The sequence below is a fragment of the Colletotrichum destructivum genome, chromosome 3 (assembly GCF_034447905.1).
Source record: "Colletotrichum destructivum chromosome 3, complete sequence".
NCBI classification, from domain to species: Eukaryota; Fungi; Ascomycota; class Sordariomycetes; order Glomerellales; family Glomerellaceae; genus Colletotrichum; species Colletotrichum destructivum.
This window is the reverse complement of record NC_085898.1, coordinates 996,881-1,023,998: the sequence shown is the minus strand read 5'-3', so window position 1 is coordinate 1,023,998 and position 27,118 is coordinate 996,881. Positions and strand designations below refer to the sequence as shown.

Sequence of the window (27,118 nt, the reverse complement as noted above, 5' to 3'; positions counted from 1 at the left end):
CCTTCGCCGTGTCGGGTCCTTGCTTTCCTCCCCTGCGCCCCCTTTCCTTGGGTGTGATTCAAGCAATTTACATGGAGAGAGAGGAGCAGCACTTTGTGATACTTTTCCAACCTTTTGCGTCATGTCTTTCAGGTTGTGTGTTCCTGAGCTATTGCAAAGAAGACGAAGAATAGGCAGTGTAACTTTCCGCGCGGTTGAGTGTGCAAAAGACAGCACCTCATGACTCAAGAGCATCCTCTTCACCAAGGCTGTCTCAAGGGGCGCAGGAGAGATACCAAGAGCTACCAAGGGATACCAAGAGATACCAAGAGATACCCAAAACCACACCCCCAAAGCTGTTCCTACAGGGGACCAGCTCGGATAATGTCCTTGGCCAAGTTGCGAGGCAGAGTTAAAAAAGCGAGATCTGGGAAAGGGGGGGAGCCCGCCCGCCCGCGCGACGTCGCAGATGAGCGAGGCTGAGTTCCCGGTCGCGGGTCGTCGAGGGCGAGGAAAGAGGGGAGGAAGTGTCAGTGAGTGTGGGTGTCAACAAGTCCCCGGCGCGCGGAGACGCGAAGCTGGGTCGGGGACTGTCAGCCTGCCTGTCTTGTCACTGGGCAGTCTGGCGCCATCGTGGAGAATTTCAGCCCCTTGGGTGGAAGGTCGTCAAAGGAGGGAGATTTGGCGGAACTTCCGAGGCTCCACGGAGCCCACCCCGACGAACCCCCCGACCGCAGGAATCCCCTCTTTACCGACTGTCGAACCGGTTCTAGGCAGGTTAAACGAAATCACATGGAGCCAAGTCGTTTTATGAACTCTTTTCTTTCTGTTAACTCCTCTTGAACGGAGCCCTACCAAGTACCGGCCTGCTTCATCTCCTGCAACATCAATCCCGGCAGCGATCTGCGGAGCTCGCTGTCTCTAATCTTAGTATACACCTTGACCGCTCCGGTCTTATCCACCGCTCAGATAGATGGTACCTATCCATGGTGATCTGGTTGAGCCAGATCCACCAAGGCGAAGAGGCTTCACATAGTGATGGTGCGAAGCCGGCCTGGAGCTCCGATACGGTTGAATAACATTGGCCTTTCCTATGCCAACTTGATGCTCCAGTCGTCTCCGATGCGGGCTCCAACTCTGCCCACGACGGCGTAAGCGGCGCGGCCCTTCTCGGCGGCATGGTACTGCACGGGAACGGTCCAGGTCTTGCCCTCTGACTCGACAGTGACCTCCTTTTTGCTCAAGGAGCCCGGCGCGCCAACGACGACGATCTTGTCAACGTAAACCTCCTTCATGGCCTTGAGCCAAGAACCAGCTTTGATGGACTTGGTGTCACGGCCCTCGGCATCGGAGGAGGTGAGGGCGCCACCAGCAAGGTCGAATCTGCGGTAGATGTACTGGCCCTTCTCGTGTTCGTAAGAGTCTCCGTCGTCGACGTACAGCTCACCCTCGGCCTTGCCATCTTTGCTCACACTAACGACCAGCGTGTAGTCGTCAAAACGCATGAGCTTGCTGGAGCGACGAGGACGGTCACGGCGCGGGAAGACATGGCCACCTCGCATGAGCAGCGCGACCTGGTCGAGAGCGACGGCCTTGGTCAAGTACTGGCCCTTCTTAGTGGGGAGCTTCTCGTAAGTGAAGTAGTCGTAGTAAACCTCGTCATCAGGGATGAAGATGTCGACAGACTCCTTGTCCTTCTCGACAACGGGTTTGTGAAGCAGACCGGTCGATCCAACGAACAGCTGGTCGTCGATGGCGAATCCAGACTCTTCCTCGGGATTGGTCCAGAACATCGGGCGCACGATCGGGCTGCCGTCTCTGTGGGCGTGGAAGAAAGCAGTGTACCACGAAGGCATGAGGCTGTATCGGAGACGGAGAGCGGCGGTAAGGATGCCTCGGAACGGCTCCGCAAGCATGTAGGGCTCGCGGCGACGGGCGTCGATGTGGGCGTGGCCGCGGAAGAAGGGATAAAAGGCACCGCCCTGGTACCAACGGGCCATCAGCTCCGGTTCGGGGTTACCGAAGAAGCCGCCAACATCGGCGCCAGCAAAAGGGAAGCCGGAGATACCCTGGTTCAAGATCATGGGAACGGCAGCGCCAAGGTGCTCCCAGGACGCCTGGTTGTCTCCAGTCCACATAGCGCCGAGACGCTGAGAGCCGGCGTAGAAGGAGCGGGTGAGGACAAAAGGCCTGCGGAGCTCGCCCTTCTTGCGGGAAAGAAGCGCCTGGAATGTTGCGTTGTGGAAAGTCATGCCATTGATGTTGTGAACATCACGGTGCTCCCAGCCTCCGTGGTGAATGTTGTCCTTGGGCATGGTGACCTCGGGGCCGTTGAAGACGGACGGCTCGTTCATGTCGTTCCAGATAAATGTATTCTCCATAGTGCCCTTGAAGGCGTCGTAGTTGAAAAGACCGCTCCACCACTCAATGGCCTTGGGGTTGAAGCAGTCGACCCAGTGTGACGAGCCAGGCCAGCACCAACCCTCGAAAGTCTTAGCCTCCTTGTTCAGGACAGCAAGGCCCTTTGAGTTCATCTGTTCAGTAATGTCGTATTTCCCCTCGTTCTTAATATGGGGATCAATAATGACGACGAGGTTTCTGCCGTGCTCATCGAGGGCCTGGCCCATGCCGATAGGGTCCTTGAACATGTCGCCATCCCAAGTAAAGTACTTCTTGCCATCGGTGTATTCGATATCCAGCCAAATGACGTCGTAAGGAATCTTGAACTTATCAAACTTGCGGTCAACGTCCTTGACATCATCATCAGAGATGTAGTTCCAGCGGCACTGGTGGTAGCCGAGCGCGAACTCCTGAGGCATGGCGGTTGTGCCGGTGAGCTCTCCGTAGTTCTTGGAAATGTCCTTGGGAGAAGGACCCAGGAAGATGAAGACATCGAGAATGCCAGACTCAGAGATCCAGTGGGTCTGGGTGTTGGTCTTGGAGCCGACGCCGAGGGCCAAGGGGTTGGAAGAGGTCTTGTCCTTGGTGATGTCAATCCAGGTCTCGGCGCCGTTGAGCCAAAAGACACCGACGGTGGAGTCCTTGCGGTGCGCCTGCATCAAAGGGATGGAGCCGTACAAAGTCATTGGGCTATCGAGGATGTACTCGAAAACGTCGGCGTTGTAGAGTCTGTATGGCTCGCTGTACTTGCCATCGCCGCCCCGGGTCTCCTTCAGGGACAGCGGGCCAGCATGCTCGGGGATACCGAAGACGTGCTTGTATCCAACGAAAGAGATGTCGAGGGCGACACTCTCGGGGCCACGGGGCTTGGTGTCGGTGTTACCACCAAAGGTCTCATCCCACCAGGTGCTCTCGTCCTCCGTCTTGACTTCGGTGGACTCGGCGGCGGCGGCGGCGGCGGCGGCGGCGGCGTCGTCGTCTGTCTTCTCGGTGCTCTCGTCACCCTCCTTCTTCTCCTCAGCAGGCTTATCCACCTTAGGGCGCCAGTGCTCCATGTTGAGCAGGCCACGGTCGTTGAGTTTGATGTGGGAAACGCCGTCGCGCTTGAAGTCGACGCTGAAGGGAGAGAACTTGATGACAGCCTCGAACTTGGAAGACGGGCCATACTGGACAGTGATCTGGTCCTTGTCCTGGTAGGCAACCTTGGCGTTCTTGTCGAGATTGAGCCCGCCGACAATGGTGTGTTTCTCGGCCTCGTTGTAGCGCTCCTTGCGGGCGGGGCTGTCGTTACGCAGCTGGATTTCACCCTTCTGGCGCTTCTCCTCGTCAACGCTCACGCGGGCGGTACCGGACTCGAGGAAGGAGACGGTGATAGGGAGGCGGACGGTTTCCTGGGCATCGTTGATCGTCTTGAGAATGACAGCTTGGAGCTGACCGTCTTTGAGGGAGGCAGAGTCGGCGAGGATTCGGTAAGGGGCAGCCCAGGTCGAGGCCTGGGAGACGGCATTGTCGGCGTAGTCGCGGTTGCGCTTGCAGAACCCGGACTGGTGGCACTTCTTGAAGTCATTTTCCTTAACCATGACTGCAATTGTTTGCGTCAGTACCGCGTTCTAGTTGGCGTATAAGAGCGAACAAGGGGGAAACTTATGGCGTCTCGAGGCAAACCATACCTGCAGGCTGGATCATGCAACTCAGTGCCGCCAGTACACCAAAGAAAGCCGTCCATTTGCTGGACGACCTGCCGAGGGACCGCATGGCGGAGGGGGGCTTTGTTGTTGTGCGTTTCGTTTCGTCTGAACAAGATGTAGAGAATATCGGAAGAGAATTGCTAATGAAGCAGAGGATACGGGAGCAAGAAGAAGGCGATTCCTCTTTGTGGTGCTCCCCTATCGATCGTGCGGGTGGTTGTGCTTTTTTTTTGGTTGATGGGATGGCGGGCGAGTGTCGTAGGTGGGAGTGACTTGCGGAACGTGAGACGGCTGAAGTTCAACAGCTGTCCCCTTGGTAGCTCCGACCTGGGACTAGCGCAAGCAGTTGCAGTGGAGGAGCTGCAGGAGGCAGGGGCGGGATGGGGGAGGCACGTTTACCCGAATACTGACCGGCCCGATTGATGCATTACCCGGCCCATCTGATTTACCCCGCCATCAATGGGGAGAGGGCGCAAGTCGCTCCAGTCAGGTAGGGGCCAACTGGCGAGACACGTGTAGTAATTATGGAGATGTACTTGTGCGTTTGGTTGTATGCAACTTGGCATCAACCAGCTAAGTGACATCAAGGTGGGCGTCGGTTCAAGTGATGTCTTTAAGCGGTGAGATGCTGTTGCTCTATGTAGGAGGGACATTTCGAGACTGCTGGATAAATACATACACCTACGGGACTGAAATTTGTGTGCCTGGCACTGTGTTATTATCAGGTACTCACTCACTCGCTTACTGGACTCAATCAAGTACTTACTCACCTTACGTCTGTCTGTCGCCTCATCTGTCAATTTGCGTGCACTGAATGTAAACAAAGCAGCAACCGAACAAGCTTCTTGCCACGTAGTCATCCATCAATTGACTGTTGAACATCTCGCCGTTGGGAATACAATAGATTCAGACCTTACGTATCCACCCATTCGAGAGCTACAGGTAAGTCGCAATCCCTGGTGTCTGTCTTGTGTCAAATTGTTGCACGCCAGACACGACACCACAGCTCTCTGGTGAGAAATATGAATAAAAATAACCGTAGCCTAACCACAGTGCCCAACAGCCAGTATCAAGCCTCCTTTACTGTATACCCACACGTGTCCAAAGCGGTCACTGTTTAAAGACTTACGACGGCCATGGCTGGAGGCGGACCCTACCACGACGGCGGCGACCCCGCCTCAAAGCACAAAAAGCAGCAGGAGAATAATAAGAATAATGCAGACGCAAGCTTCCCCGAGTACGCCCGCCGCACCGCCGAAAAGCTGCCCCCGCCCACCTTCATAATTCTCGCGCTCCTCTTCGGCTTGTACATAATTTTTTCCTCGAGCCAACAAAACCAGCGGTCAGCAGCAGACCTTTCTTCTCCCGTCGTCCCCTCCGTTGTCACCACCACAATCTACCACGAACAACAACAACACACTCCTCCTCCTCAACACCTTGTCGTTGATCCCTCTCCCAAAATGTCTACCGAGCAGACGTAAGTTTTCTTCCCGTTGTCGTCGCCCTGGCGTGTTTCACCCTGACCTGCGGCATCATGCTGTCTCTCTCTCTTTGTCTTGCTGCCGCTACCCTGAATTTACCCCGCCATGGGAGGTTTCGGGCACAGGAACGAGAGAAGGGGAGAGAGGAGGGGGCACACACCACCACCGCCTCGAGTCCAAGAGACAACATCCGCTGACCTCGACACAGCTTCATTGCCATCAAGCCTGACGGCGTTCAGGTACGCTACATCATCTCGCGCCCACGCTGCCAATTGCCTGCTTCAGCAAGCTGACTGACTTTCTCCCAGCGCGGCCTGATCGGCCCCATCGTCTCTCGCTTCGAGAGCCGTGGGTAAGTTTTGAACCCTCCGACGAACCATGTCTACGACGGCACGCTGACAATTCTCCCACAGCTTCAAGCTCGTCGCCATCAAGCTTGTCACTCCCGGCAAGGACCACCTCGAGGCTCACTGTTAGCACTCCCCGATCTCTTGCGCCACATTGCATCGCTAACCCCCCTTCGCTAGACGCCGACCTCAAGGACAAGCCCTTCTTCGGTGGCCTCATCCAGTGTACGTTCTTTCCTTCGCCTACACACCCGTGATCAACATTCAGCTGACAATCCTGCAGACATGCTTTCTGGCCCCATCTGCGCCATGGTCTGGGAGGGCCGTGACGCCGTCAAGACTGGCCGCAGTAAGTCACGCACCACACGCACCCCAGCCCACCACGATCATCTGTTGACCTTGTTCTCCTCTAGCCATCCTCGGCGCCACCAACCCCCTTGCCTCTGCCCCCGGCACCATCCGTGGCGACTACGCCATCGATGTCGGCCGCAACGTCTGCCACGGCTCCGACTCCGTCGAGAACGCCAAGAAGGAGATTGCTCTCTGGTTCAAGGACGGTGAGGCTGTTCAGTACAAGTCTTCCCAGTTCGACTGGATCTACGAGAAGCCTTAAATTTCTTGTCCGCTAGTTGCATGAGCCATTCACGTCTCTAGTCCATCTTCTGGGCGAGTGGGATGCGTAATGGCAAGTCGATAGGTTGATGCAGAAAAAGTCAAGGTCAATAAAAACAAAAAGCAGGCGTTCAAAAGCCATACATCAACTCCTTTTGCACCATCCTGGTTTCTCATTATGTGATTATCGACGTGATCTGAAGATGCTGCGCGCCCTTCCCATGACGCCGGCGAACCAAGGCGTTCCCCAGACGCTGACGAGTATCCGCGCCGGCAGCAGCGCCTTGGTGATGGCCCAGGCCATGGCCACCTCTACCACGACCTTGTATTTCGCGTCCTTCTGCCACCTCTCCATCAGATCCTGCGTGCTGTCCACTGCGTCCCCCGTCGAGCCCGTCGCTTCGGACCCCTCGCTCCTGTCAAGCTCCCCCGTCATCGTGCCGCGGTCGCCGGCCTCGAACCCGAACCACCCCTTCCTGCTGAAGTACCTCTCCGCCATGCCTACGCCGTCGCGCACGTAGCCCGCCCAGTGACCCGTGACGTACCCGAGTGGCAAGAAGTCGGTGTAGTGGAAGAGGCCGAAGAGGCCGAGCAAGGGCACGACAGCCGTGATCTCGTGCAGGACGAGGAAGGCGACGACGTGCGACAACGGCGCCTTGCGGAGGCCAGCGGTATATTTCTGGAAGCGGAGGGGCACGCGGTCGAGGAGGCGCTGGGCGGCACGGGAGGTGGACGGCGAGGAATTCGTCGATGTGGTGCGGAGCGTGGTGGTTCTGGCCGTGGCGGGCTTGCGTGGGCGGAGGAAAGGCCGCGCCCTGCCGATCGCGCGGCTAGGAAGCATCTCGAGGATCCTTCCTTGTGATTAGGGCGTGCCCCGGCCGTTCAATTATACGAAGGGAGCTCGTGGGGAGCTGGATGGCGGTGTTTTCACGGCGTCGGATGTCAAGGAGCGATTGTGTTGGGAAATGACGGGACTGGGGGAGCTTTGGTGCGGGATGATGGGAAAGAAGCTCTCGGTGGGGCCGCCGATCTCACCGAGGTGACGAGCTCCGGTAGGATTTGACCGAGCGGGCCGTCACGGGCCGAGGGGCCTTGAAGCCGGTATTTTAGTGCCGCGACGATCTGACATCAACATTAAAGGCTGTCAGAATATGTGGTTTTAGTGGTGAGGTTTAAGACTTGTTCGGTTCCTGTTGCCCAGCTGTTTTCGTTTCGATTTCGGCAATAATTGATAATGGGAAAACTCAAACGCGTACAACTGGTATTCACCCACAACTTCTGCTTGGTCAGAACGACAATCTGGAAAACCCGGATAATGAACGACTCAAAACGCAATGACAGAGAAGACGCACGTGGCGTCCATTTCACTGAAGTGCAATATGAACCAAACAACCATGGGCATCATACAAGATTCGCTGGCTCCACCCGAAATCGGCCAGTGATCGCCAGTTAAGTTGTTAAGCCGGCTGGCTGGCTCGAAAGACAAGTGCCCAGTGAGAAAACGATGGAAGGATATTTGTAACAAGAAATTGTTCGAGCACCTGAGAAGGAAGAAAAGTTCACTTGAAATGTGGAAACACTTTCCACCAATACCGATAAGAAATCACCTCTCCAATTGTTCGATCATCGTGGTGGTGTACTACGAATACCAGGGTTTGGTTGCGAAAACAAGCTTTTAATTTGTCATTCTAGAGATTTCATTGTTCGAGTCCGCCAAAGACCCAGCCAAGCCAAGAATTGGGCCGCTATTTCTCAGTCCAATGGCCCATACCGTGGAGGAAAGTCAAATTCAACATGGGGCTTGTTCTTCAACTCCTGCGGCACTGGAGGCATTACCTCCATCCCCTCCAGCAGAATGACCTGCTGCCCACTCTGTGTTGTCAAGTATCAGCAGACCGTAGGTACATCACAAGATACTGAGAGCCACAGACTTACCGCGAAATGGTGGATCATGTGACAATGCAGCATGCTGACGGCGGGGAAATAGATTCTATACCGAACCACGACAAACTTGCCTTCTCCTGCCTCGAGAGTGAACCCGTCGCGGAAGGGCGGGTCAACCAGGTTGAAGTGTTTCGCCCCCCCGTTCCTCACGGCGTCGTTAACGTCCCTCCAGGGAAACCCGCCGTCGCCCTGGGCAATGATCCACACCTTGTGGTTGTGTTTATGGAAAGGGTGGCTGGAGTCGACCCGGGCGCCGTTCTCGATGATCAGATCGACGACGGATCCGTTCCTGAGGAATCCGTTCGAGTCCCCCCACGACGTTCTGCCGCGGGACTTCTCGTTCCACATGATGGGGGGGACGTTCTGCCGAAAGAACTCGTGCGGGGCGGAGTTCAGCACCCACGTCGACGGGCCCGTCTTGTTGACCATGAATCTGAGCGTGAAGTCGGCCTTATCAGGTGGCGGACGATGCGGATACGGGGCCAGCTTGGTCTCGTCCATCGCCTTGTCGGCGGCATTGATGACACTGCCATTGAGATGCAGCCATGGTTTCGTATTAGGGACAATTCGGTTGGAGTGCTCGGTCAGGGCCTGTGTTCAACACGTGAGTCTGATTGTAGGCTCACTTTCCACACTCCGAAAGTCATACCTTGGTTGTAGCATACCGGAGAATACCGGCACCTTGGATCATCTGTTCGAACCGGAGAGAATGCAGCCTGATGGCATAATCACCAGCGGGTTTGTCCAGTTTGACAAGAATACTGCGATGTAGGTCAGTCGGCCGTCCACCAGCAGGGAGTTGATGGGCATCTCATACCTCGTCCTCTCGCCCAAATTAATGTGAGTTCGCACCACCTTTTGCGGATGGACGAACTCGCCATCGGCAGCAACGACCCAGAACTCGTGCTCGTCGATGCTGATGGCCAAAGAGTGGTGGGCCCCGGAGTGAATGAAGTTAATCCACATCCACTCCTCGCCCGGCTCGGCCTGCACGATCTCAAGCTCTGGACGCGTCTCGGTGCAGTATTCCACGTTGGTGTACTCGTGTCCCGGGATCCGCCAGAGGCAGCCCCGCTCGTTGCGCCCGGGACCCCCGGCATCTTCGAGGTCCCGGGCGGACTCGCACCGGGTGCCGCCCCGCCCGTTGAGCGTAAGGCTGTTGGCGCATGTCGGTATGTAGCCGGTGTCGCGGAAGCGTATCAGGTACATATCCATCGGCTGGTCATTCCAGTCGGCGACGATGATGTGACGGGGCGACTTCTCCGCCGCCCGCATGGCGCGGATGTCATGCTCCTTTTTGGATATCAACTCGTACGGCCTCGGGCGCCATTCGGCTGGAATGATCCAAAGCGGACCACGTTGGCCCTGCCACGGGGTTAGTACAGACTACTCATACCGTGTGGATGAAGAGCCAGATGACCATACATCTGAGAAAGCTGGTCCAAAGTGCCCATGGTAGAAGTAGCTCCCATACTGGCCCTGAGGAGTGAAGCGATACGTGTAATTGTCTCTGGGCTCGGTAGCCCACTGTCAATAGTCAGAACAACCGCATGTGATAAAATCTGTGGTGGAATGAGGCCCCAAACCTGGGTCACACCGGGCACGCCGTCATTCCAGGGCTCATTAATTTGGTAGACTCCATGCCTGGAAGAGCTTAGAACTCGGATACGAAGTGTTGGTCGTGATTGCTCCGAGCATAGTTACCAGTGAATCGTAGTCTCAATCGCAAGTTGATTGTCCACAAACGCTTCCAGGGTCTCGCCCTCGTTAACGGTGAGGACAGGCCCGGGAGTATCGCCATTTATCAAATAAGCTGGACGGCCATGACCATCTGATACCGAGTCAGACTCGACGTTTCTCATGTACTTGTCATTCATGTCATACCCTTCTTGTTCCAGGCATAGCTCAAGGTGAGATTGTATCTCCTTGCTCCCTCGCTAATAGCCACTGATGAGAGCAGCAGGGCTAGGTAGGTGTCTTTTGTTCTCATTGTTGCGTCCAAATGCCTTCAAAATCGAGGATAAGACAGCAAGGCTTCGTCGTTGTTGGGAGTGCCACATACCGTACGGCTTGCGGCTTGCTCTTCCCCTTCGGCTTCAACACAGGATCTATTTTAACACGTGCAATAACGAAGCGAGCAAGTCCATCATGCATCACCTGGCTCGTCAAACTTACTCACTAGCGTTCCGATAACCAATGCGAATGCACCGGGCCTCCATCGCCCTCTTCCGACAAGTACGACAGCCTCGTCAGTAGATTGAATCTAGGTTCATGTCCCAAGGTGCCTTAGCAAATCTTTAGGAAACTCTAGATTGAAACCTGCAGTTCATGTGTTGCTTTGCGAGTCATGGAAACGGCAGACACGGAGTAACCCCGTCGGGCTGTCGTGGTGGTTGCAAGGAGACCAGGTCTGGTGTTGGTGAGGTTTGTAAAACCCATCACGTTCAACTTTGTCAGGGTTCTGAGAACAAACAACACTTTTTTCTTTTTATTTTATTTGAAAGAAACATACATCCCCTAACCCCAAGAAAACAAGCAGACAAGGATCAACTGGTCTGGCTTTTGAAAGCCCTACAATCTCGGTGACCATCCATGGCTGACTACAGTCTCGGTTCCGCAAACCTTTCCATATCACTCTCCAGAAACTCATTGACCTTCGCGGCGCAATTCTCGGCGTACTGCCAGATGGACGCGTGCCCGGCGCGGGGCCAGATGACCAGCATACAGTTGGGGATCCCATCCATCAGCTCGTAGCTCCGGGGCGTGGGAACTAGGTAGTCGTCGTCGCCGGTCATGACAAGCACGGGCATGGTGAGCTCGGCCAGCCTGTAGAAGGAATGCTTGCTCCTGTCGCCCGGCGCGCACCAGTCCTTGATGCACTTCAGTTGGATCATGAAGCTCTCCACGTCGTTGAAGGCCGGCAGCCCGCCCTCGGCAGCCCGTTCGTTGAACTCGCTCTCCCGCAGGCGCCGGAAGTAGGCCCCCGCGGCGGTTCTGCCCTGGTCGTCGTCCCGGAAGAATGTCAGCGTGTAAGCAGCCTGCCAGTCCTCCTCAGTGGCGCTCTGCTGCAGCGTCAGGAAACGATCGAGGTTGGGGTCGGTGCGAGGCCAGAAATGCTCCCCGGGAATGGGTCCCGAAGGATCAGCCCCGACGAGAATCAAACGTCTCACTCGCTCGGGTCTCGCGAGGGTGGCCATCTGGCAGGCCATGCTCCCGATCGAGAACCCCAGGAGATCAATTAGCTCGAGTGAGAGAGCATCGAGGAACGCATTCAGGTCATCACCCATGATGTTTACTGTAATGTACTGCTCAGCACGCGGGATCTTACATCGATCGAAACGAGGGCCACCCCTTACTGTCAGTCGGCGTGCGCTTGGTGTCACCGCTGCTCTGCCCAGCCGCGGGAGGGTCGAACATGATGACTGGGCGTTTTGCCATAAGCGGGCGGATGAAGACGGGATCCCAGTAGCCCATCGAGGCTCGCACCTAGGCACAGCATGAATCCTCCCACCGGGCAGCACAGGGACGGATTACTCACATGCATATGCAACACAAGAGGGATGCCCCTCGCCGGACCCAACCGGCGGTAGGCGTAGACAATGCCATTCTTGGCCTTAACCTTTTGAACTGGGATGTAAGTGGGGAGCATTCTCTCGGCGTATCCGGGTAAGACGACAAGAAACTGGGACGAGGAGAGCAGCTTCGATTGCTTGAAACGTCTGCTGTAGAAATTGATGGGAGTTGAACGGAGTTGAAAGGCCGGGAGCATACCCACCTGTGTGTTTTGTCTCCCTCAGCAACTGAGAGAAGTCTGGTTGGTGAGGGGTTCCGACGGGATAGGTTCCCGAACCATGTTTGGTAGTCTAAACCCGCACACACACACCGAGCTGGAAAGGTTAACGTCTCAAAGCAACGGGATCGAATCGATAACCAGCATCCTGAACAAGCTCACTGATTACATTCAGACCCCGAGCAACGAAACCTAGCTTGTGTCGCTTAGCGATAGCGAAAATGCATCGACAAAAATGATGTTTGGGGCTGCGGGCGCAAAAAGCATCAGCTCCCCCCCCCCCCCCCCCCCTACCGCCGTTTAGCTTTCACAACAACTGACTCGAGGAGGCTGTAGCCAGGTTAATAATCGTTCAAGTCGGGCTGCAGCCCTCCGGTTCGAAATACAGGTAGGGGGTAAGTACATAAACCTAATGGCAGTAGTAGGCTGTGACGAAGAAGACAAACCGGTGTGCTCCTAGCCCTTGAGACGATCGTTTGAAGTACTGCATCGCAACTCAATCATGAAGGTAGCTTCCGGCCGGCCGGTAGTAACCTCGGACGTTGCTGCGGCCTAGTTAGGACCTCATCACAAAGCATCTCAGTATTTACAAGAGACACGAAGCCTTCAGACGCGGAGTAGGCCAGAACAGGCATCCCGGTGAACATTAAAATTTAGAGGTGGCTTTTGGGAACATTACTGAGCTTTGGGGTGGTCTAGGCTTGTTCCATTAAGCTTCTGTCAGTGATACAAGGCGGCATGTCTGTCCATCCCGTCGCACTTTCTGTCCGCCCAAAAGTATCCAGGGGCTAGCTAAGGGCGCCTGCTGGGGCTGGGGTGGTGCAAGCACCCTGGTATCTTCAGTGTGCTCCATACAGATACGCCTTTTCGTTGCCAAAGTGCTATTGTGCTGCGTACACGTGCGTTCATTTGGCCCGTGTCTTACCTTTTATCAAGCCAAAGTTTGTGCCACGGAGGAAGCAGAATTGTTTCTCCCCTTTTGGTTGCATGTTACGTCGCGAAGGTTCTTCAATGCTACATCCAATCCGTGTATTCCTCCATGGATTTCACTGCCCTTGATTTACCAGCAAAGGGAGCGTACTTTGTTGGAAAGTATCATCCGCCTTCCACCATAGACCTCTCCAAGAAAAACTAACCAGACTGTACTACACCAGATACTGTAGCAAGTGAAACTTTTATCGCGTTTCCTTCTCGGTTCCTTCCAATCTTTTCATGGGTTTCTCGGCCCGGGATAGACTAACCAAAGACTCCATCATTTTTGGGAGTAAACTCGACATGTGGCATACTCTTCGCGTGCTCAGGTATTTCGTTCTGCATGCTACTATCCATGCCTTCGAGCAAGGGTGCTGACATCCCCATCTGTCGACCATCATCAGTCTGGATCGTGGGCATGAATGATGGGTGAAAGGAAACTCACCGCGTAGTACTTGAACTTGTTGGAGTGCAACATGGTGGCACCCCGGACACGGATCTCCCACCGTACCACTGCCCAGCCCAGGGGCGGCACGTCGTGGACAAGTTGTAGGGCAGGGTCCTTTAAGTTGAGCCCCTCGACGCCGGCGGCGATAGCCTCCCTAACCGTGCCCCATTCCCAAGTGGCATTGGGTTTCGAGCCAAGGAGAAACATGGGATCCCCGTGTTTGTAGAGCGGCATGGTGTCATCCACTGTGTTTTGAACGATCACGTCGACGGTGGTGCCCCAGGGCAGATCGCCCACAACAGGAGGCTCGACGGCCGTCACGTTGTCGATGAACAGGAGAGGGGCCATTTGTGCGTGGTAGAGCTGCCACGGTCTCTGGTTTAGGAAGCACTCGGTGACGTGTTCCTCATACCGTGACGGCTGTTGGGCGATCCGGAAGTGAAGGGTTTTGTTCGAACAAGGGGGAAATGATGGGGGATATGGCGCCAGAGATGCTGGCGTCGTCGTGTTGCACGAGGGATTGATGGATCCATCCGGATTGATGCAGGGCGGTGAGCCGCTGGGAGGATTATGGATTTCCATAGGGGCTCCGTGCAGAGGGTAGCGTAGGGCCTTGATCGTCTTGGTTCAGTACCAGGAACATAGCAATGAGGGAGAAGAGGGTAAGCCATACTGGGTATCTTAAGATGGAGTACCCGTGGAGATTCTGATGTGTGCTTGTCGACACCAAACGCATTGCATAGTCGTCACCCTCCTGGTCGAGCTTGACCAAGACGGTGTAGCGGGCCCCGTTGGTGATGTAAAGAACATCGACGAGCTGCGGCTCCACGAAGCCGCCGTCGTTTGCAACGATCCATAACTTGTGGTCATCGATGCTGAACTGGATTGCGTGCTCGAAGCCGATGTTCAAGACATTGAGCATGATCCACGGCCTCCCATGAGTTTCAATAACCTGCGTACTATGTCAGTAAAGGCGAAAGAATCTCCTCCGAGACAAGAGTTCTCAATACCTCATAATCTGCCTCCGTAGGAGTGCATTCGACACCATCATTCCCTTGCTCCAACACACACCCTGACTCATCTAGTCTCTTTCCGTTCAGTGTCGGGTAGTCGGGATGACGGCAGTGCCGTCGGCCTTTCGAATTGACAAGTATGGAGTCATAGCAGTTGAGGTTGGTTCCTTCACTCTTCATCTCAAGGACACGCCAGTTGGCGTCGCGACGGTAATAGTTCCAGACCAACATATGCTGGACATCACGCTCTGCCTCTTGAATCAAAGCCAGTTCAGTGGGTGAAGAGGTAATAAGGTGGTACGGCCGGGGGCGTGAGGGTGACGGCGCAATGTAGGACAGTCCATGGGCGCCGTCCATGATCCCGATACCAGTGTGGTCGGCATACCAGTTCAGACCCCAATGTCCTGTTGTATCATATCGAGATGTAAAGTTGCCTCTTTGAAGAAGCCCATACTATCATCTTGTCAGCAAAGATCAGCTAGATAGACAGAGGTAAGCGGGATGCTTACTTGATTCAGACCTCCGGTACCGTCGTTCCAAAACCCGAATCTTGGCCAAGATGTTAGTCGTCTCTATTCCGCAAATGGTGATCCCGCACGTGCACATGGTACTACCTTCGGTGATTCATGCCAGACCAGTGGATCGATACCTGGCCAAAAAGATCGTTGTGGACGTTCAGCTCCACGATGTCTCCTTCTTGTGCAAACAGAGTCGGACACGGGGTTTCCCCATTGCATACAAAGATACCTCTCCAAAAACCCCCATCTGTTTGCGTTGGTTAGAAGAATCGTTCGACTGCCCGTCAAAGCACGTGACAACGCACCTAGATTCATCCACCTAGCCCCCACGGTGATGTTGTAGCGTCTGACTACCTGGACCGGAGGTGGGTTATCGTGTCTGACTCCTTTACTCAAGAAACTTTCAAAATGGTGCGTTGTTGGGTAGTGAAGCCACCAGCCCAAAGAAACAATGGTTACAAGCAGCCCAGCAGCCAGCCACCGAGTTCGGCGTGAAGCTGGGACTGTGGGAGGAAGCCTGTATTGCAAGTTTCTGGGTTGCTGCCCATCACTGCTGACGCTACCTCGTCTTGTTGTCTTGATAATATCTATTGAAAGCTGCATGGTGAACTTGGAGTGGCAGAACGATGAGCTGTCGTGGACTCTCAAGATGTAGAACAAATGTTCATCACAAATCAAATTTCAGTGACACACGAGCATTGTTTTCCAAGAGGCAACAGAAGAGTTAATTGGCAAATACGTCTTGGTTTCATTCAATTCCCGTCAATATTCCATCGCTAATCCTGAGCCATTCTGTCGATCCAATCCTGTGTGCGATTGACGCCGCGCCATCGAGGCTAAACATGTGGATGCAGTGTCTGGTTGTGCTGGCCGGATCGCTATGTTGCTCGTTCACTGGGTTGTTGATTTTCAAGGCTATCCTAGCCCTTTTTGTTCTTATTATCACACGCCAAGTACGAATATTCATCGTCCGCCTCTTGTAAGGCTATAGTAAATACAGCATGATTCCAAACCAAGCTTGCAGTAAACTCAATCTTCGTCGAGATTCGATGGGTGGTAAGCTAGCAAACTCCAGAAAGCATGTGATGCCTTCAAGGATTTTGACACTGGACAGACTTCATCTTCATATTGCTTGTGGGTTGACTAACGTGTTTGGTCAGTCTCTGAACAAGTAAAATATTTTCCCAGTTCGCTTGTTTCTGGGATACATCTCGCACAATCCCGGCTCGGCAATGCGCACTCAAGTTCGGTGCAGGTAGAAGCTCAAAATTCCGCGTAATTACTGTAGTTGCAAGCAACAATTCTACCCCCATGTCAAGTAGAATGCAGAGGTACAGGCACACTTCCTCTCCAGCAGTACATCTGGTTACTCGTTATTCGCGTATTCGGGTTTCACTTCAGCCAGTCAAGGTTTTGACAAGGGCTAAGGTATTCCTTCTAACCTTGCACAATACCCGGTCTGGAGATGAAACATGCCACATACCATAGTACACACCATACAAAAACGTAGTAGGGAGAAGCAAATAACGATTATTAGTACCTCCACGGGTATCCAAGAGAACCGAGGCACCTCGTATCAAGCTTAACAGCAACCTGGGTGGGAGACCTTCCCAAGAGCCTCCCTGGGAAGTCTATGTCGAAATCACATGGATTGTTTCTTTGTAGACCGGACGGCTTGGTTCACTTACTATTTTTGTCATGGCGATTCATGAAGCGGCTGCCTCGCACTCGGGACCAAAAGCTGAGTGCCTGCGAGCGAAGTGAGCGACGGCGTAAGACAAGCATTGTGACCGATGCATAACGTCGGGTGAGGGAACTTAACGACTATCCCTGTAAGACAGAGCACATGCAAGACAGAGTGAATCCCAGCGACCATGCTCTCTTGAAAAGGGATCGGCTTGAAACTTTGACCACGGTGCCGTCTTCTAGAATAGTTCGAAGCTTGAATTCTCTGAGAAATTTACTTTTTGGGAGACTCGTGGCGAGAATGGACGACGGCAACCGCGGAAAGTTTGAATGCGACCATTAAAGCTATTTTAAAACAAGCTCATCCATGTATCACTATCATACATGCGCCATCCCGTCTCTGGGCTTCTCCTCAACCCGTCAACCCAGATAGTCCTTCGACATGAGAGAACGGAAGGACTTTTTGTGAGTGAAGTGGAGAGGGCCCACTTCCAAAGTTTGCGGAGTTGCCAGCGGCGTTTGTCTACTGCGTCACTAAACTTTGGTAAACGTGCATACCCGAGAAGATGGCATGACTAGCCATGAGGCGACAAGTAGAGTAGAAGAAGGAGGTTCCTTACTCAGACGGGGTTTACAGTTCTCAGCTGCCGGTCTATGAGACAAATGGTAAGAAAGAAGATTTCCAGTAATCAATAAGAAAGCCGGCATCAAATTGTTGTCATTGGCATGTTTGGATCAGAGTTCAGGACCAGTGCTCGGAGAGTTACTGGAGAGATTATGCAACTTCTCGTAAAATCAACTTGCACAGCAGACTACAGAGTTAGTGTTTACTTGAGGCCGCCACAGCTATCTTCAAGTCCGAAAGCGTCACAGGAATGGAGATAACAATGTGAAGAGGAGTAGAGAGGCGGGCGGGGTCCAGCGAGACTTTTCACAAATCCTAGTCTAGGCTTCATCAGCCGAATGTTGGTCTAGGCACTCACATGTGGAGTGGAATTGTCTACAGTCGTGATGTCTTTGCTTCTGATCCTCGCTTCCTTCTGCACATACAAGTGTGAGAGTGAATCGAGGACTTTACCATCAGACCTCATCTCTCTTCCCACCTTCGATATTTGCCAAGTATTGTAATCATTCATCTTCACACTTTTAGTAAAACCATGGGGCCTCCAAAAGAACAGAGTCTCTGGAGACTTCCATCTATGCTTGTGTTTGGACCTCAAGGGCGAATTTCCTCTGAAGATCTTACTGAGCTACGCTCCCGCCTTACCTCAGATGAATGGCTCTCGAAACTGTATGCTGCCGCTCAGGGCTTACATAACTTCTGGTCTAATCTGGTCCGTTTCGACTCGGATCTGGCACAGGTTGCTGGAGAGTCATGTTTGCGTGACTTTGCGGAGTGGTTGTCTCACGCGCGTCCGTTTCCATGCCAACCTTCAGAAATGCCGGCCACTCTTGCGTTTCCGATAAATTTTTTGTTTCAACTGTGTCATTATGGAGCTCTTCTACGGTTGATGAATGAAGACAATAGACAAGGAGCGGTTCTCGAGAGATTAGGGGATGGGGGAGTGCAGGGCTTCTGCGTTGGTTTCCTTTCTGCTATTACCGTCGCCTCTTCTTTGAGTGAGGAGGAACTTATCGAGACTGCCGTCCGCGCTCTACGCTTGGCTGTTTGCATCGGCGCTTATGTCGATAAAGACGCCTTCTATACCGAGCCGGCATGTATCTCCGTTCGTGGAAGACAGACAGAAACAAGAAGTGAAGAAAGGGTTGCAGAGGTCCTTCAAAATTTCCCTGAGGTATGTATGATCATCCATCACAGTATGACGATAAAGTCACAGTAAGCTTACATCTTTAGGCATACATTTCTGCCGTCACTGATGAGATATCTGTGACAATTACAGTCTCGCGCAACAAACTGGCGAAGTTGAAAGAATCCTTGACAGCTGCTGGGTTTCTTGTCCAAGATGTTCCAGTCAATGGCCGGTTCCATAACTCTGCCTATGCCCCCGAGGTAGAAAAGCTCGTTTCCGTGTTTAAAGGCGATTCCGACCTCCGTTTCCCCGGCCCGGAGCGGTTGCGTGTCGGCGTCCGGTCCGCCACGGACGGGAAAATGATCAACCAAGGAGATCTAGTCCGGCACATCCTGGACAATACCCTGCTTAAGCCTGTGGTTTGGTACAAGACCCTGGAACTCTCCACGGCCTCTTTATCGCCAGGTCCAAAGTGCATTGCCCTAGCAGGCCTCTCAAACAGCTTTCCACAATCGCTATGTGTAGAGCCAGATTTACGCCTTCTGAGCCTGCGCGGCCTTACAGATGACCATGCCAAAACGATCCAAGATAACAACATCAACGGGCTGGGCGGCAGCCATACGCCTCCGCACACACCTCCAGGATACACCTTCGGAGGCCGCGTGTCGGACTGGGAGAATGGTCACGACAGATACTCAGGCACTCAGAGAAAACCAGCACTACCCGAGTTTCCACCCCATTCTGTTGCCATTGTGGGAATGGCAGGAAGGTTTCCAGGCGCCAATTCAGTCGATGAGCTCTGGGAGCTGATATCTACCGGAAGCTCGACGGTGACCAGCCCCCCTGAAAGGGTTGGTCTGGATCAACTCGCAGAAGACAATTCACAAGTGAGATGGTGGGGAAACTTCATTGAAGATCATGATGCATTCGATCACAAGTTCTTCAACAAATCCGCTCGCGAGGCTACGGCATGTGATCCGCAGCAGAGGAAGCTTCTCGAGGTCGTCTATGAGGCCCTTGAGTCTTCGGGATACCACAGCGCGGATTCGGGAGTCGACTCAACCGACTACGGCTGCTACATCGGCGCCGTCATGAACAACTACGCGTCCAATGTCAGTTGCCACCCCCCGACGGCTTATGCAACGATGGGGACTTCGCGAGCCTATTTCAGCGGCGCCATCAGCCACCACTTCGGCTGGACTGGGCCGGCGACGACAATCGACACGGCCTGCTCGTCCTCCCTCGTGGCCATTCACACTGCGTGCCGGGCCATCGCGGCAGGCGAGTGCAGCCGCGCCGTTGCGGGCGGTACGAATGTTATCACGTGCCCGCATGATTATCGAGACCTCAAGGCCGCGGGATTTCTCAGTCCAACGGGCCAGTGCAAGCCATTCGACGCCGGCGCCGACGGTTACTGTCGTGGCGAGGCCGTGGGCGTGGTCGTCTTGAAATCGCTGGACGCAGCGATCGAGGAGAAGGACCATATCTTCGGCGTCGTTGTCGGCTCGGCCACCAACCAGAATCCCAAGGAGGGCCCTATCGTTGTGCCGAACTCGAAAGCCCAAGCCAGTCTCTTGAAGAAGGTCATGGACATGTCCGGCGTCTTGTCCGAGGACGTTACCTACGTCGAAGCTCATGGCACAGGCACCGGCGTGGGCGATCCGATCGAGGTTCAGAGTCTCCGAGATGCGTTTGGCGGACCATCGAGAACCTCGACACTTCACTTCAGCTCGATCAAGGGGAACATAGGCCATGCCGAAGCTGCGTCTGGGGCTGCCGGCCTGATCAAGACGATTCTCATGATGCGCCATGAACAGATACCGCCTCAGGCGAGTTTTGGCACCTTGAACCCAAACATTCCAGCGCTGGAACCCGATGGGATGGCCATTCCTCGAGAACTGATGCCCTGGAACCCAAGAGACCGCGTTGCTTGTGTCAACAACTACGGAGCGGCTGGGAGCAACTCGGTTGTGCTTATCCGTGAAGCGCCATCAATCAACTATGATGGAACAATGGCAGATTTAGCCACAACGCCGCCCTCCAAATGGCCTTTGATTCTGTCTGCAGCGAATAAGGCATCGATGTCAACGTATGCCCGAAAGCTACTTGATTGGGTTCGACACGCGAGGGCTGCGAAGTCAGCAGACATTTCTATCACGGACATCCTCTTTAACCTTGCTCATCGGGCCAACCATGCCCTGGGACACATCGCGGCGATGCCCGTATCTGACATCTCTGACCTCGAGTCAACAGTCTCTGTGATTGCCTCTGGAGAAGGCGTCTTGACAACAAGTACATCGCCGCCACCGCCGGTCGTACTAGTCTTTGGAGGGCAAGAAGGCCGCTTCGTCGGGCTTTCGGAGTCAGTGTACCAGTCGTCGCAAATCTTCCGTCAGCATCTCGACACCTGTCAGCAAGTCTCTTTGAACTTAGGTCTTGATGGACTGTACCCTGCTATATTTCAGCAAGCTCCCGTCTCCGATCTCATCACCCTGCATACTGCTTTGTTTGCCGTTCAATATGCTTCTGCACGTGCGTGGATCGACTGCGGACTCAAGGTGGAGGCGGTCATAGGGCATAGCTTCGGCCAACTGACCGCCCTCTGTGTTGCTGGCGTGTTGTCTCTTCTCGATGCGCTAAAGCTAGTTGCTGGCAGAGCTTCGCTCGTGGAGAAGCACTGGGGCGGTGCAGAAGCCGGCGCAATGATCGCTTTACATGCTGATCGAAAGCAAGTTGACGAGATACTCCATGAGGTGAGGAGCAAGGCGGGTTGTGTCGAGATTGCTTGCTTCAATGGCCCCAAAAACCACGTTGTAGTTGGCTCTGCCGAGGCTATTCAAGACGTGGAAGCTTTCGTTGCCAGCAGAAACCAACCGCGAACCTCCATCCGCAGCCAAAAACTAGAGGTTACGCATGGTTTCCACTCAAGATTCACAGAAGCTTTACTGCCTCAACTATCAGAGCTTGCAAAAGGCTTGGAGTGGAAGGCTCCGACCATCCATCTCGAGATTTGCAGCGAAATGCAGACCACCCAAACGCCCGACCATCGACTAGTGACCGAGCATACCAGACGCCCAGTATATTTTCAACAGGCTGTCGAGAGACTCATGCAGAAGTATCCGCAGGCTACCTGGCTGGAAGCTGGACGTGGGCTTTCAACCACACACTTGGTTCAAGCATGTGCCCAGGATCCTGGGCGTCACTCGTTCGTGGCTCCACGATTGACTTCATCAAGTGCGCAGGATTCTCTTGTCGACGCCACAGTCAGTCTCTGGAGAGAAGGCCACGCTGTGCAGTACTGGCCGTTCCATCGAAGCCAACGGTTTCAGTACCGGCATCTCAGCCTGCCGCCATATCAGTTCCAGAAGACCCGACATTGGCTCCCTTATATCAGACCAGCATCTGGCATTGAAGAGAACTCCCCTGGCACACAACCTGAAGAAGTGAAGAACCAAGAATTCCTGTCCCTTCTCAAAGGTGACAGGTCTGCAGAAGCACAGTTTCGCATCTCGACTCAAAGTGACCGCTTTCTAGCCTTAACTGCAGGCCATGTCATGTGCGGCCAGGCTCTTATGCCGGCCTCAGCATACATCGAGGTTGCGTCAAGGGCCGCCCTCAAGCTTCAAGGGGATATGGAAGCCACGACCTGGACTCCTTCCATCGAGAACCTTGCAATGCGGGCGCCTATAGGGGTTGGCTTGGATCAAAAACCACTCGATGTCATCATGAAAATGAAACGTCTTGATAGCCCAGAGCCATCGTGGTCTTTTTCGATCACGGTAAAGTCAAACCCAGGTGATGATCGGGACTCTGTCCCAACTCACGAAACTACAACCGGATCTGTGCACCTACATCGGCGTACAGATTCCCAAGTCGCGCAAGAGTTAAGACGGGTTGACTCGTTGATCGGCCACCGCCGCTGGGAGCAGATCACGACCCATCAAGATGCCGAGGGGATGCGCGGAAAGCACATTTACCGGGCGTTCGGCCAGGTGGTGGAGTACTCGGATGCTTTCAAGGGTATCAAGACCATCGCCTGTTTGGGAAGTGAAGCCGCAGGAACAGTTAGCATCTTGCCCGGCCTTGACGACCCGCCAGATCAACGTCAGGCCGATACGCCCATGATCGACAGCTTCATGCAGTTTGGCGGGTTCTTGGTCAACTATTTCAACGAAGCCACATCGCCGGACAGCCTCTTCGTCTGCCATCACGTCCAACGCGTGCAGTTCGGACCGGCGTTCACCCCGGACGGCAAAGATTGGTTCGTTTGGGCAAACATGACCTCTGTCGACCAGGGCAACCTGTCGGCCGACGTGTACGTTTCAGACACGCACAGTAGAAAGACGGTGTTCACGGCGCTGGGTATGACCTTTGGAAAGATATCCCGCGCCTCGCTCACGCGAATGCTGGGTGGTTCTACTGCTCGCGACGTGGAGTCTTTGAGCGCGTTGAAGACTAGGGACAGAGGACCAGCGGCGAGAGACGAGGTGGTCACTCCGGCCGGCGAGAAACCCCCCGGGAACAACATGAGCAAACGAGCAGAGATTTTCCGCATCGCGGCTAGCATCACTGATATCCCCGAGAACGAACTATCTGGGGAGATGCCCTTAGTCGATATTGGGGTGGACTCGTTGGGGGCAACCGAGATGGTTGGCGACATTACCTCAACCTTGAACGTGACCATCGACCTGGCCACGTTCCTGCTCTTCCCAAATATCAATGCCGTAATTGCTCATGTGGACAGCCAGCTGGGGTTGCAACCACGGATGGAGAATGAAGCCGCAAAAGACCCCCAAGTCTCGATGTCTCATGGAGACATGAATGAGATCGCTAAGGTCACAAAGCCAAAGAGAGACAACGCACTCAAGTCGGATCACTCGACCCTGCCGATCATCAGGTCCATTCAAGAATCTTTCGACGATGTCCGTCTCAGTTTTGACCGCCTCGGAGCAGGGGCCCAGGCCCTGGACTACTGGTCTGACATATACCCTGATGATGTCCGCCTTGTCCTGGCATATACCACAGAGGCGTTCCACAAACTGGGCTGTGAATTGCGGAATCTGAGACCAACAGAGCCTGTACCTGAAGTTGAGGGCATTCTGCCTCGACATCGACAGCTTGTGCGGCGATTGTACCAGCTCCTGGAAGATGAAAATGTGATCAAAAGGTCTGCCAGCGGTGACTACGTCAGAACAAACAAGACTATAGAGACCACAACCGATGAGCAGATTTTCGGCGAGATTATCGACAAACATCCGCTGAACAGTCCGATCCGTCACCTCTTGCAGGCCGTGGGGCCACATCTCGCAGCCTGTCTCGTGGGGGGCGAGGACGCGCGCCAAATCTTGTTCGGTAACCGACTGAACAAGAAGTGGCTGGAGCAGCTGTACATGGAGTGGCCGATGCTTGTCACGGCAACGAAGCTTCTCGGAGATTTTATGCTCCACGCCTTCAGGAAGACCAGCGGCTCAGGGCCCCTATCCGGCCCCTTTCGCATCTTGGAGGTTGGAGCGGGAACAGGGGGCACGACGCGCCATTTAGTCGATCTCCTCACCAGAAACGGTATCCAGTTTGAGTACTGCTTCACCGACATTTCCGCGTCACTCGTACAAAAGGCCAAGACGTCGTTTGCAGACGTTGACGGTATGACCTTTGCCGTTCTGGACATCGAGCAGGAACCCGCGGCCGAGCTCGCCGACGGGTTCCATGTCATCATATCGACAAACTGCATCCATGCCACCAGAAACATCACGCATAGCCTCTCCAACCTGCGCAAGATGCTCCGCGAGGACGGCGCGCTCGCGCTGATCGAGATGACGGCGCCGCGCCCGCTTTACGTGTTCGACGTGATCGTCGGTCTCCTGGAGGGGTGGTGGTTATTCGAAGACGGCCGCTCGCACGCGCTGGCTGACGTGGACTTTTGGGCGCGTGCATTCACAGACGCAGGGTTCCGGGAGGTTCTCTGGTCTGACGGGGCGACGCTCGAGGCCAAGACCGTTCGTGTCTTGTGTGGGTTCCGGACGACGGGTGCTCCGCGGATCCCACAGGAAACGAGGAAAAGGAACGGTGGGAGTGGCGCGGGAGCGGGCGACGTCCGTATACAAGAGGTGGTCTACAAGACTGTGGGACCGCAGGAGATCCACGCGGACATATACTGTCCCTCAATTGCAGACCCAGCGAGGAAGATGCCAGTTGGTGGGTGATGAGCAACCCTTCGCCCCTAGAGCTGCCCATTAACCATGCCCAGCTCTAATGATACACGGCGGGAGTCACGTGATTTTCTCACGGAAGGATATCAGACCACCTCAGACGCGCATCATGCTGGACATGGGGCTTCTCCCAGTGAGTCTAGACCACCGGCTCTGTCCAGAAACACGGTTGGTCGATGGCCCCATGGTCGATGTCTGCGAAGCCGTTGAGTGGGCGAGGACAACGCTCCCACACATCGAGCTCACGAACACCGACATCAAGCCTGACCCAGACAACGTTGTTGTCGTGGGATGGTCCTCGGGAGGCCAGCTGGCGTTGTCGACTGGGTGGACGACGGTGGAAAGGGGACTTCGACCCCCTAACGCTATCCTGGCGTTCTACTGTCCAACTGACTATGAAGATGATTGTAAGCTTGCCGCCCATACTCCGTGACCCTTCCTTTTTCAGGCCTTGTGTCTACATCATTTGTAACCTATCACTAACAAGGCTAGGGTGGCAAAAGCCCATCCAGCCCATTGGGGCCGAGGACAAGGGGGAAGACTATGATGTGCTGAAAGCAGTCCAAGATAAGCCGGTGAGTCCCAGTATGGAATCAAGAAATGATGGATATAAAGGGTGTCATCTAACGTTGCCACATCACGCAGATCACGAACTACGGCATCATCGGTGCATGGGAGCCCCTTTCCGACCCTCGCATCCGCAGTGATCCCCGCGCTCGCATTGTCTTGCACATGAACTGGAAAGCCCAGACGCTACCTGTCGTCATAGGAGGCCTACCCAGCAGGAGCCTGGCCTCCAGGGAGCGACCCGAAATTCAAGACTGGAATGCATTGACGCAGCCTCCGATAGAGGAGGTCCGACGATGCAGCCCCTTAGCCCAGGTCCGCAGCGGCAGCTATGCGACGCCGACATTCATGGTCCACGGCACGGCTGATGACTTGATTCCCTGGCAGCAGTCCTTCCGCACTGTTGAAGAAATGAAGACTCGTGGTGTCGATGCCCAGTTGGTCTTGGTGCCGGAGGGCCCGCACGTTTGTGACATGAGCCATGATCCGGAGTCGGCGGGCTGGAAGGCAGTGCTGGAGGCCTACCAGTGGCTTGAAAACCACGCCTTTTCCCACTCTCGTCATAGTTGAGCAATCGTGGTCCCAGTGGTCTTGACGGTGGACAACATCTTTAAGACCATAAGCGTCGAAAGAATTGAGTGATGGAGGGATGCAATCGTTGGGGACGGCGAAGTCATTACTTGTGCCGAGTTCTTTATCGATAACGCCAAGGATGTCACTTGCAGAAGCATCATGAGAGAAAACTACCTAACGTATGTGTACTCACCCTGTCCCTTTTGACTGCGGAGTTTCGTATGCTGACGATACCATAGGCAGCGTCGGAGGCGCCGGTGGCCGGGTGGATGCAGGGTGCTTGAGATATGAGTTTTGTGTTACGGACTAGTGAGGGTCTTGTTATCTATGGTGGCACTGATATTGAAGATTGTAGATGGGGAACGAGAGCACCGGGTGACGGAGTAAAAGTACAGAGAATACAAATCGAATTCTCTTTTGTTTGAAGTCATTTTACTTACTCTATTAAACAGTTCATAGAGTGTGTAGAAAGACGCTGAGAGATCCAATTTAACGTTCTATAGCACTTAATGAAAACAGGACGCTACTTATGTTCATACCTTCTTCATTAAAACCCAATCACCTCCGTCATAACCGAGACGAGCTTTCCTGCATCAGTCATTTGTGTCAGTTGAGCCCGGGAAGAGAAGCAAACGTAAGTCAACATACATCGTGGGGCTAGTATGAGTCAGTGAGTCAACCGAGTCTCTTGGACAAACCAGTGACAGGGATGGATGGAACCTGTCTCCAGAACCTCACTTGTAGAGCCGGATGCCTGGTAATCGTCAAAGAGGTCAAAATAGCTGCAGACTGTTTTCCGCAATGTACCACAGACCTCACGCTCTGAATCAAATCGCCGTGGCCTTGCTTGTAGAGGTTTTACCGTGTTAGACTCATAGTGTTGTGAAGTCATGGCAGCGGACACAACTCAGAGGCGTCGGCGCCAACCGAGAGTAGCGGTTCTTTTTTTTTCCCTGTATGCCCCCCTCCCCCCTTATGCTTTAACATGACCGGGCAATTACCGTCGCCGGACGGGATACAGCGTGAATCGATAACTTCAGAGAGATGTTTCATTTAGAATAAAATAGCGAAGAGAGGCGGTTAGAAAATGCTACTATTTATGCCAGCTAAATGAACATTATGAGACATATGAGACGACGT

At 54.1% G+C, this 27,118-nt stretch overlaps 7 protein-coding genes across 7 annotated transcripts; 2 read left to right on the top strand and 5 right to left on the bottom strand.

Moving 5' to 3' along the window:
* Positions 1-807: 807 nt before the first annotated feature.
* CDEST_04399 (Putative glycoside hydrolase family 31, galactose mutarotase-like domain superfamily) lies at positions 808-4,339 on the bottom strand. Its single transcript, XM_062920558.1, has 2 exons — positions 4,050-4,339; positions 808-3,961 (listed from the first exon to the last, which is right to left on the bottom strand). The coding sequence occupies exons 1-2, from the start codon at positions 4,132-4,134 to the stop codon at positions 1,071-1,073; spliced, it is 2,976 nt and encodes a 991-aa protein (XP_062776609.1). The 5' UTR covers positions 4,135-4,339; the 3' UTR covers positions 808-1,070.
* An 864-nt stretch (positions 4,340-5,203) lies between these two features.
* Positions 5,204-6,681, top strand: CDEST_04398 (Putative nucleoside diphosphate kinase; the record flags this gene model as incomplete). The annotated part of the gene is made up of 7 exons (XM_062920557.1): positions 5,204-5,544; positions 5,757-5,787; positions 5,857-5,900; positions 5,962-6,020; positions 6,076-6,120; positions 6,179-6,244; positions 6,309-6,681. 7 exons carry the CDS (start codon positions 5,204-5,206, stop codon positions 6,506-6,508), a joined length of 786 nt encoding a protein of 261 aa, XP_062776608.1. The 3' UTR covers positions 6,509-6,681.
* Position 6,682: 1 nt separating this feature from the next.
* CDEST_04397 (Putative MIOREX complex component 11) lies at positions 6,683-7,487 on the bottom strand. Its single transcript, XM_062920556.1, has one exon. The coding sequence runs from the start codon at positions 7,346-7,348 to the stop codon at positions 6,692-6,694; it is 657 nt and encodes a 218-aa protein (XP_062776607.1). The 5' UTR covers positions 7,349-7,487; the 3' UTR covers positions 6,683-6,691.
* Positions 7,488-8,259: 772 nt separating this feature from the next.
* Positions 8,260-10,441, bottom strand: CDEST_04396 (Putative multicopper oxidase, second cupredoxin domain-containing protein; the record flags this gene model as incomplete). The annotated part of the gene is made up of 8 exons (XM_062920555.1): positions 8,260-8,379; positions 8,443-9,042; positions 9,101-9,212; positions 9,269-9,816; positions 9,877-9,978; positions 10,038-10,095; positions 10,156-10,282; positions 10,336-10,441. The coding sequence occupies 8 exons, from the start codon at positions 10,439-10,441 to the stop codon at positions 8,260-8,262; spliced, it is 1,773 nt and encodes a 590-aa protein (XP_062776606.1).
* A 610-nt stretch (positions 10,442-11,051) lies between these two features.
* CDEST_04395 (Putative alpha/beta hydrolase-1) lies at positions 11,052-12,100 on the bottom strand (the record flags this gene model as incomplete). Its single annotated transcript, XM_062920554.1, has 3 exons — positions 11,052-11,746; positions 11,808-11,937; positions 11,990-12,100. 3 exons carry the CDS (start codon positions 12,098-12,100, stop codon positions 11,052-11,054), a joined length of 936 nt encoding a protein of 311 aa, XP_062776605.1.
* Positions 12,101-13,477: 1,377 nt separating this feature from the next.
* On the bottom strand, positions 13,478-15,795 carry CDEST_04394 (Putative multicopper oxidase, second cupredoxin domain-containing protein; the record flags this gene model as incomplete). Its single annotated transcript, XM_062920553.1, has 7 exons — positions 13,478-13,600; positions 13,659-14,273; positions 14,335-14,613; positions 14,672-15,127; positions 15,184-15,223; positions 15,289-15,439; positions 15,498-15,795. The coding sequence occupies 7 exons, from the start codon at positions 15,793-15,795 to the stop codon at positions 13,478-13,480; spliced, it is 1,962 nt and encodes a 653-aa protein (XP_062776604.1).
* Positions 15,796-18,035: 2,240 nt separating this feature from the next.
* Positions 18,036-26,414, top strand: CDEST_04393 (Putative Acyl transferase domain superfamily, peptidase S9, prolyl oligopeptidase, catalytic; the record flags this gene model as incomplete). The annotated part of the gene is made up of 6 exons (XM_062920552.1): positions 18,036-18,674; positions 18,734-24,824; positions 24,877-25,245; positions 25,331-25,413; positions 25,484-26,157; positions 26,218-26,414. 5 exons carry the CDS (start codon positions 18,036-18,038, stop codon positions 25,973-25,975), a joined length of 7,674 nt encoding a protein of 2,557 aa, XP_062776603.1. The 3' UTR covers positions 25,976-26,157; positions 26,218-26,414.
* Positions 26,415-27,118: the final 704 nt, after the last annotated feature.